The sequence below is a fragment of the Eschrichtius robustus genome, chromosome 21, assembly GCF_028021215.1.
Source record: "Eschrichtius robustus isolate mEscRob2 chromosome 21, mEscRob2.pri, whole genome shotgun sequence".
Taxonomy (NCBI): domain Eukaryota; kingdom Metazoa; phylum Chordata; class Mammalia; order Artiodactyla; family Eschrichtiidae; genus Eschrichtius; species Eschrichtius robustus.
This window is the reverse complement of record NC_090844.1, coordinates 14,216,614-14,226,821: the sequence shown is the minus strand read 5'-3', so window position 1 is coordinate 14,226,821 and position 10,208 is coordinate 14,216,614. Positions and strand designations below refer to the sequence as shown.

The 10,208-nt window shown below is 40.2% G+C and overlaps 1 protein-coding gene across 3 annotated transcripts in view; it reads left to right on the top strand.

Moving 5' to 3' along the window:
* Positions 1-3,067: 3,067 nt before the first annotated feature.
* The window catches only part of PDLIM3 (PDZ and LIM domain 3), a 30,393-nt gene continuing 23,252 nt past the window's right edge, over positions 3,068-10,208 (top strand). For all 3 annotated transcript variants that reach the window (XM_068532014.1, XM_068532015.1, XM_068532016.1), the window contains exon 1: positions 3,068-3,197. In XM_068532014.1, the coding sequence (XP_068388115.1) occupies positions 3,105-3,197 (93 nt within the window). In that variant the 5' untranslated portion in view covers positions 3,068-3,104. The remainder of the gene's footprint in view (positions 3,198-10,208) is intronic.

Sequence of the window (10,208 nt, the reverse complement as noted above, 5' to 3'; positions counted from 1 at the left end):
CTTGATAACCCAACATAGGTGGGGCACTGGAAAATGTTTGGGACTAGAAAACACCTATCCCCCTGGGACTTTTATATAATCTACCACAGTGGACAAAGTAGTTCCAATCCAGGTTTTGTGATTTACACTATCACCAGGCTAGTCCACTTTGCTTACAGCTTCCTAAATCTCCCTTCTCTATCAGTCTTAAAACCACATCCAAACAGACTATGCTGTTAATAAAGTGTGTTGCAGCTCTGCTCCCCTGGACTGATACAGCCCTATCATATTGGGCATGAAGTCCAAGACTCTCATTCTTGGGCTTTTAAAGCACTTCACACTTCTCATCCCTCATCCCTCCCCCTCTCCTTGGGAATCAGACCATCCTGGAGTATAACACCAGAAATACCTGATTCCACACTGAGCCTACGACAGGACCCTCCCCAGACTCTCCTGGTCTTCAGACCTATACCAGGCACACATTAGAGTCAGGCAGACCTGGGTTTGTGATCTAAATTGTATCACTTATTAGCTGTGTGATTCTATGCAAGTAACTCAACTTCTAAGAAATTACTTCTTTACCAAAAAAAAAAAAAAAAAGGGAATAATAATAGCAATCTGATGGTCTTGCCATGAGGATGAAGATGACACGGGTAAAGCAATCACCACAGCCCTGGACCATGAAGATGCTCAGTGACTACCCACCCTCCCTCCTTTTCCTCCATGCAGTTCCATCCTGTTTGGGGCTCCTCTTGCACTGTCCACACAGGACAGTCTCAACTCCTAGGTTTCTGTTAATACTTGCCACCCATGTGTCAAAAACATAGGTTTAGAGACTGAATTTGAGGGAGGTGACAATTACTCCAATCAAAATTAAACTATACTTTGAGTATACTGACGAATTCTCTTCTCATATATACTTTTAGATGGCTCATTGGATAGGGTACCTTTGCATGACATTTTCACTTGTAGATTTCTTCATTTTTAAAAAATAAAATCTTAATATGTTTGTATTCACATATATTACATATACCCACAAATATATATAACTATATGTACTTAATTGCAGAAATGCTTACTATTTACTGAGCCCTCGTGCTGTGCCAGGCACTGTGCAGAGATAGCTCATTTAATTCTCAGAGTGACCCTACCAGAGAAGTACCATTATTACCCCTATTTTACAGATGAGGAAACTGAGGCTTAAGAATGTTAAGTAATTTAACCACACAGCTAGTAAGTAAACATTAGCACACTCAAAATTGCTAAATAACCAATTGCATTCCTGATACTTGTGTTTTAATTGAAAGTACAGAGGCCATGGCTTAACTGCTTTTTTTTTTTTCTGGTAGAGATAGACATTTTTAAAAAAATTTTTATTGGAGTATGGTTGCCTTACAATGTTGTGTTAGCCTCCAATACACAACAAAATGAATCAGTCATGCACATACAGATATCCCCTCCCTTTTGGACTTCCCTCCCATTTAGGTTACCACAGTGCATTAGGTAGAGTTCCCTGTGCTAACTTCGAATGAAGCTCACTGCTGAGCTCCAAGCAGAAGATAAACAGGAGGACAGGCATCACTTTAAGAGAGTGATGGGTCAAAAAGGATCTTTTTGACCCACCTCCTAGAGAAATGGAAATAAAAACAAAAATAAACAAATGGTACCTAATGAAACTTAAAAGCTTTTGAGCAGCAAAGGAAAACATAAACAAGACGAAAAGACAACCCTCAGAATGGGAGAAAATATTTGCAAATGAAGCAATTGACAAAGGATTCATCTCCAAAATTTACAAGCAGCTCATGCAGCTATATATCAAAAAAAAAAAACAACCCAATCCAAAAATGGGCAGAAGACCTAAGTAGACATTTCTCCAAAGAAGATATACAGATTGCCAACAAAAACATGAAAGGATGCTCAACATCACTAATCATTAGAGAAATGCAAGTCCAAACTACAATGAGGTATCACCTCACACCAGTCAGAATGGCCATCATCAAAAAATCTACAAACAATAAATGCTGGAGAGGGTGTGGAGAAAAGGGAACCCTCTTGCACTGTTGGTGGGAATGTAAATTGATACAGCCACTATAGAGAACAGTATGGAGGTTCCTTAAAAAACTAAAAATAGAACTACCATACGACCCAGCAATCCCACTACTGGGCATATACCCTGAGAAAACCATCATTCAAAAAGAGTCATGTACCACAATGTCCACTGCAGCTCTATTTACAATCGCCAGGACATGGAAGCAACCTAAGTGTCCATCGACAGATGAATGGATAAAGAAGATGTGGCACATATATATATAATGGAATATTACTCAGCCATAAAAAGAAACAAAACTGAGTTATTTGTAGTGGCATGGATGGACCTAGAGACTGTCATACAGAGTGAAGTAAGTCAGAAATAGAGAAACAAATACCATATGCTAACACATAATATGGAATCTATAAAAAAAATGGTTCTGAAGAACCTAGGGGCAGGACACGAATAAAGACGCAGACGTAGAGAATGGACTTGAGGACACGGGGAGGGGGAAGGGTAAGCTGGGACGAAGTGAGAGAATGGCATGGACATAGAGACACTACCAAATGTAAAATAGCTAGTAGGAAGCAGCCGCATAGCACAGGGAGATCAACTGGGTGCTTTGTGACCACCTAGAGGGGTGGGATCGGGAGGGTGGAAGGGAGGGAGACGCAAGAGGGAGGAGATATGGGGATATATGCATGTGTATAGCTGACTCACTTTGTTATACAGCAGAAACTAACACACCCTTGTAAAGCAATTATACTCCAATAAAGATGTTAAAAAGAGAGAGAGTGATGGGAGTTGTAACCCGAAGCCTCCTTCAGCTTCTGCCCCAGAGGTCTGGGAGGCTGCGCCGGCCCGGTGCGCGCCTGTAAACTCCCGCGGGTCTGGCGCGTCTCTTTCTTCCAAAGTTGGAGCTCTCCTTGGTGGGAGGAGGCGGGGAGGAGGGGAGGCCAGTGACGTCACTCGGGAGCGGGGATAAAGCTCCAAGGCCGCGGTCCGGCAAGGACACTGCCCCAGGAGCAGAGTGGGCTGTTCCGCTCGGGGACACTCGCTGCGCCCCCGCCCCAGGAAGGCCGTGTCAGGAGGCACCATGCCCCAAAACGTGGTCCTGCCGGGCCCTGCGCCCTGGGGCTTCAGACTCTCGGGGGGCATAGACTTCAACCAGCCTTTGATCATCACCAGGGTAGGTGTTTTCCGTTCTTCTGCTGCAAGTCGGGGACTCTGGCGTGCCGCGGGCCCCCCTGGAGAGAAGAGTGGCCAGCGAGGTACTGGGGTGCGCTGGGTGGGGCCTCGGCTTCTGGGTCACGGTTCGAGGGAGGGCAGCACCTTGGCAAACTAGGTCTGGAGGATGCAGAGCAGCTTAGAGAATTAATCAAGTCAGTTCCAGTGGTCTCTGTCTGCAGCCTGTTGGCCTCCAGCAACTTTCCGAGGAGAGACGAACGGACGGCGTGGTTTCCCTGCGCTCAGAGAAGGCGAGGCTGCGAGGTGGGCTGCCTTCTCGCCCTCCACTCCGGGTCTCCTTTCAGTAACAAATGTTAGATGGGGTCCAGAGAAGGAGAGACAGTGGTGGTTGTTAGTTGGAGAGAGACAGGCAACTGAGCACTTTCCCTGTCTGGAGGAAAACTTCAGCAGGGCGCTGTTCTCAGGGCAAGACCAAGTTGGAGGCGCTCATATCAGCGCAGACAGGGACAATATCAGTAATCTGGATTCCTAGGTTTCCAGGCATTTTGAATAAATATTTTCCAAAGCTGGAGCTTGGCTTAGAAATCATCATCTACAACTCAAACTACAAAGAAAATGTGTCAGATAGTTTCGTTTACCTGATGGAGAACCATCCTCAGCCTAATAACTCTGAATACTTGACCATCAAAGTCCAGCTTTCCTTACTTAATATTCTCTAAAGTATTGTCTAATTAAGAAGAAAGAAAATGGATACTTCAGGATGTGTCGTCAGTAAATTTCTAGTTGGTCTAGTTGATTTTTTTCCCAACATGTGTTTGTCTTGACAGAAAATTATTATTATTTCAATTTTCACATATAAAGCCCATTAAACTAATTTTAAAACATAAACTTTCAGAATATTTATACCTTTACTATGCTTTATTTTGTTCCTTACTGCTTATACTACATTTTATAAATGTATACTTTATAATCTGATATCCTCACATAGGCTTTGAACAAGGTAATACTTTTTAAATTCTGTTCTACTTACGAGTTCTAAGAATGAATGGCTTTTTAAAATATCTCAAAACATGTATCCATGGAACAGATGCATACCATGGAACATTTCAAGCTTTGTTTTCCATTTTTTGAAAACATATAAACATATCTGACATGTGTTTTCATATGAGACATGAAAACTTAACATACCCCAAAAATGTTCCTAAGTAAATTAGGCAGAAAATGGTTCAGTGCCCTGGGCCAAGCAATGCCTTTTATGGATTTACCAAAGGAAACAGTCTCCACTTTCTCTACGAAGAAATATTTTTAAAGTTTCTGAAGTATAGTGTTCATTTGTTTATATTAAATGAAATAAGCTTTTGAATCCTTACAAAGGATAAACCATATTTATATTAAACCTTAAAGGAATAATTTTGTCACAAAAATCCTGTCAGTGATTTATAAAAGAAATATCTCGCTATTACTGTGGAACATGTCAATATGATTAATCTTATGTTTGATATGTTGAGTTGTTTGATATGTTGAGTGTTTATTTCAAAGCAGAACTTAACATTTTGCAGTTGACTGCAGGAGCTATCGGTAAATATATTTGATCTGATGACAGTTATTGTTTGGGAAGCCAATTCCGTTTGAATTTTTAACTCATAACTAATTTGTATCACTCATATTGACACTTGGTTCAATGACAGTGCACGAACACATATGATTATTTCATTTGACTACGGCTTTTCTCTTTAATTAATTTAACTCAAGGAGAGTAGGTGAACTAAACTGTTTTGTATTCCAAGTGTACTCAAAGCCATTCACATAAATAGATTCTTGTTGAATAAATGAAAACATATTCACGTGAACTTTTTTGCCTTAGTGAACACCTAATTGAGAGTATTTCCACTGAAATTATAAGAATATTAAAAATCATTTGGAAAAAAGACTAAAAAATATTACACAAACATAATTATCAGTGTTGTAATTAGGTAGTAGAATAATCCTATTAATATTTTTATACTGTGTTAAAAGGTAGTGAATGAGACTGTGTGTGTGTTAGTATACTCTTTTGCCTGCTATGCACTCTTTCTAAGCCCTATATATGCACTCACTTAAATCTCACAATAATCCTATCGGAGTAGTAGTAGTAATATCCCTTTCTGCAGATGAGGAGAGTGAGGCTTCAAGAGATTCATTAACCTGTCGATGACCACAAGTGGCAGGACAGAATTTGATGCAGGTCGACCTGCCTCCAAAGCCTGCATCCTGAAGCCCACACACGTGGAAGATTCTGCTTATTGTACAGATATTTCCAAACAGGTGTTTTGTGCCATGCAACTCATCACCTGGTCCTATTGATGCTACATCTTTAAGATCTACCACTTTCCTTTTTTTCTACCACTGTCCCCAGGCAAGATTTCCTAATTTCACACCTAGCTGTTGTCTCCCCTCTCCAATTCACCCTGCATATTCTTACCAGCCATCTTTGAGATGGTTGCTGGTTGCTCCTATCTTCCCCATTCTTAAAAATCCTTCAGTGGCATCCACAGTTTATAGAGAATAAAATGTGTGGTCTTCAGCACGAAATTCATGGCTTTCACCCTCTCTCCCAGCTCAAGTTTTCAAGTTCATTTCCTCCCTCTCTCCCTCCTCTCTCCTTTCCTCCTCTCACTCCATAAATAGGTAGTGGTGCCCATACTCCGGAGCACTCATGATTTCTGTAACATGGCTTTGCTCCTGCTATCATTTTTCTCCAGAATTCTCTTCCCCACCCACTCCACTGTCCTCTGTGCCTGTGGAAACCCATTCAAATACCACTCCTCCAGCCTTCTTCCAGTAGTCATCATTTCATCCATTTAATTACTGTAGCTCTTGACCTACAACCTCTCCTTATAACATGCCTTGTACCACAGATGGTTGAGTACATCTGTATCCCACAGATTGAATGCTCCCCCCTCAGGGCAACAACTGGCAAATTTGGCAGCTGTTCAGTGCCAAGCACAGTGTCTAGTACCTCATACAGGTCACAGAATACAAATAGACACAATATGAGTGACTACATTGTTCACTTTTGACATAAATTTATTTTCATAATAGGTGTAAACTGTGTCCTCAGAAGTATTCCACAATAAAGAAAAAGGAGAACTGTTTTATTGTTAATTGATTTGTCTGTTTTACATAAGTTCTTAAGCATACAAAGAAGGAAAATGCCAATGCCTGCACTTAACACCACAAAAAGTCCCATGAATGAGATACAGTCCTCAAGTCAATTAAATCACTTTTTGTCCTACAAGCAGTGCCCTCCCCTCCCTTCCTCACACTCTGCAAAATCAGATTATAGAAATGCTCCTTTGACAGTGGTCCTCTGCTCCACCCTCTGCTGGGGGCAGGGTTTACAAAGTAATTCTCTCCATCAGCTGAAATTACAATTCACAAAATTAGGACAAAGGGTCCCCACCCTACAATTGTTTACCATCCAATTAATCAGCTGGGTGAAACTTTGTATCATAAAAAACATTAGAAGTAAGGTAAATCAAACACCAGACAATCTCAAAAAAATTTTTGAGCCATTGGTTATGATACGATTTGTAGGAAAACAGTTTCTAGGCAAGGGTGTGCTCTACTTCGTGCAATATGAATTTAAGTTTCGGATGTTCAGCATGCGGCAGGGAGTTGCTATTGCAAACACCATATACAACTGGCCTAGACATTTCACAGAATAAAGTTTAAGGTTCACATCTCTAAGCGAGCAGCTGTTTTTTTTCTGGCAAGAAGGTTCTAAGGAGTCTCTTTCTTTCTTAAATGTTTGGACCACCCAGAAGGTGGATCTACTATCACAGCGAAGTTACAGATAGTTTGTTTTCATAAATGGTCCAATTTGGAATAAAGCACAAGCTTCTTTTGTGTACACAATGTAAAACTACTGTACACATCTCATGCCACTATGTCCCTTCCCACTCAGTTCCTCTTCCCTCCTTTCTATACAGACCACACCCCGGATCAAGATCTCTGTAACTGAGAATGCTATATATGGACTTGGGTACCAACATAGAAAATGTTAGTGTATTCTTAAGTTTTGTAGGCTTTAACACTGAATAGTACTTTAATATAAACTATATTTGAAATTTGAACTTTTAGAAAGAAATGTTTACAGTTGAATACAGTCTTTTTCCAGGTAGCCCTCGGTATCCTTGAGGGATTGGTTCCAGGACGCCCACTCCTCTATGCCCCCAACCCCCCCCCCCAATGATACCAAAACCCCAGGATGCTCAAGTCTCTTATATAAAATGGTATTTGCATATAACCTAGGTACATCCTCCCCTATACTTTAAATCATCTCTAGATTATTTCTAATACCTAACACAATGTAAATGCTATGTAAATATAGTTGCCAGCATGTGGCAAATTCAAGTTTTGCTTTTTGGAACTTCCTGGAATTTTTTTTCAAATATTTTCAACCCTCGGTTGGTTGAATCCTGGATGCGGAACCCACGGATTCAGAGGGGTGACTGTACTTAATTGTGTTTTGACAAAGACGTGTCTGCATGGAAGCACTGGTTCATCTGTTCCCAACATTCATACATCCCACAAGTACCTACTAAGCGCAGAAGGTATTGTATGTGGAAGGCACTGTGCGGGATACAGTCATCACTTAATGGGCTTCTACTCCCCTGAGAAGTTCATGTATCAGCAGAAGAGACATGAACACAAACAACGATGATACAACTTCTCCAGGATTCCATGAAAAAAGTATGGCCAAAGAGATGGGCGGAGCCAGGGGAGAGAGAGTACCTGCAGGGGTGGCATTTGGGGATAGTGGAGGAGCTTGAGCTAAAGAGTTAGACAGACCCACAAGGAATTTCAAATTTTCACTGGATGTGTGACCCTAAGCAAGTTCCTTCTACTTTCTGAGCAACAGTTTTCTCATCTTAAAAGATACCAATACCAACAGTATAACAACACCATAATAGTTCTCACCTGTGGCTTCACATTAGCCTCACCCAGATAAGTGGAAAATACCCATGCCCAGGTGCTACTTGCAGAGATTCTGATTGAACTAGAAATGTAGACTGCAGCCAGGTGCTGGAGGGCTTTTGATGCCAGGTGAGGTACTGAAGTTTATTTGTAGGCAATGGAGAACAACTGAACAATGGGATTTCTCATTATTTAGATCCACGCCCCACAGGACAGCCCTTCCGTATACACTTGTCTTGCTCCATAACTATTTCAACCATTTTTATTCTTGATACAGAAATCCCACCAGGGCGATATTCTGGACTTCCCTCATGTTTCCCACAGTTAATAGGACATTGATAGATGCTTGACCTGTGATTTAAGTTAGTTTTTTCCAAATAAACCCAAGTAATAGGTTGATGTGAAAAACAGAAATCATCTAAGGGACTTGTTAAAAACACAAATTCCCTAGTTCCTCTGCTACAGCTTCTGTTTCGTGATTCCAGGCATCTGGATTGGACTGGAATATTTGTGTTAAGCAAAGACGCTCGATGATCCTTCTAATCAGACAAGTTAGAAAACATGTGCTAAGTGACTGCCAGCAGTACTATGTCCAAGGATCTCTCGAATGCTTTTGACATTTGAGACCCTAATGAAACTGAAAAATAAAGAATCCACTGAAAAACTCTTTGCCTCATTTTAGCTCTTTCTTCTCATCATTTGGGAAAATGTTAAAAATAAACTGTGAGCAATAATACAAAGTAATATAAATAAACTGCAAAGAAATAATATAAAGTCATGCTGGAAAATAATACATTCTTATGATTAAACAGATAGTTTAACTTACTAAAACCAGGCCAGTTTAGTGGCCATTTGCTGATCACTAGCGTCGCTGAACTTGAGAACTAAGAAGTGAAGGATCGTGTTTTCTCCTTGCCTCTCATCCATTTCTCTACAGATTCTTTTCTTTCTTATCAACTCCTAACGTGGAGGTCCCAGGACATCAATCGCCAGGTTGAACACAAAGTCAGAAGTTGGTTCTGGCATCACTATCGACCACTTTTCCTATTTAAGTAATGAAACCACTGGTGACATAGCTGTACAACTGCTCCCACCTTAGTGAGAAGCCACAGGTTCTCTGAAAAAGAGAAGCAGCCTTCTTTGTCCAGCCTATCTTAGAGTTGTAATGGTGAGAGTTATTAGAAAGAGCTTTGCAAATATAATATTCTGCATAAATATAAAATAGTTATTAACTTCCATATTAACGTTGTTAATAACATTTAGTAATATTCAGTATCTAAGTTCAGCACCCCAGATATCTCCGTTTAAAATTTATATAGACAGATACACACAACCCTACCTTCCACTCATCTGAACCAGAGCTAAGAAATAATGTTAGGCTCTTCTAAACCTAGATCGAGTATTATATATAAACCAAATTAAAGTATATTAGAAAAGCTAGGTGAGGTTTTAAAAGCAAGCACACTGAGCCATGCTTTCTCATGTTTTAACTCAAAGAAAAGCATTTTGGTCTTAGAAGTTTAAAAATAGATGGTACTGATTTTGATGAACTATAGCTGGAGAAAATTAAAAGTTTGAGGTTATTTTTAGTCCTACAAGTCACATTGGGGATGGAAACTTTTATTCTTCTAACAGTTCTGAGTGTGGGAGAATTTCTAAATGGAAAAACATCTATGAAATGCCTCCAAAAAGCTGAGATGTAATAATCTCCAGTTGTCCTCACCCAGCCCCCATCATCTGTCCCTTCTGGAAATTATCATGATTGCTACAGTGAGGTGATCACAGACATGAAATGAGTACAATAAACATGTTAGTGATGAGACTGAAGATCTAGGACCCATGAGAATTTGTCATTTTAGCAATTTTATTCATTTATATGAATCTTGGATCTCTCTTAGAGCCACAAAGTTAAATCGAATCGATGACTAGATGAAGCAAAGAGACAAAAAATGAATTAATGACTGATCCTCAAGTTAAACGTTAGGAATGATCTAGTTTATTCCTGGAGCAGTTTGAGCTTTAAGTCAAGTTCTACATATTATTCTGATCTAAA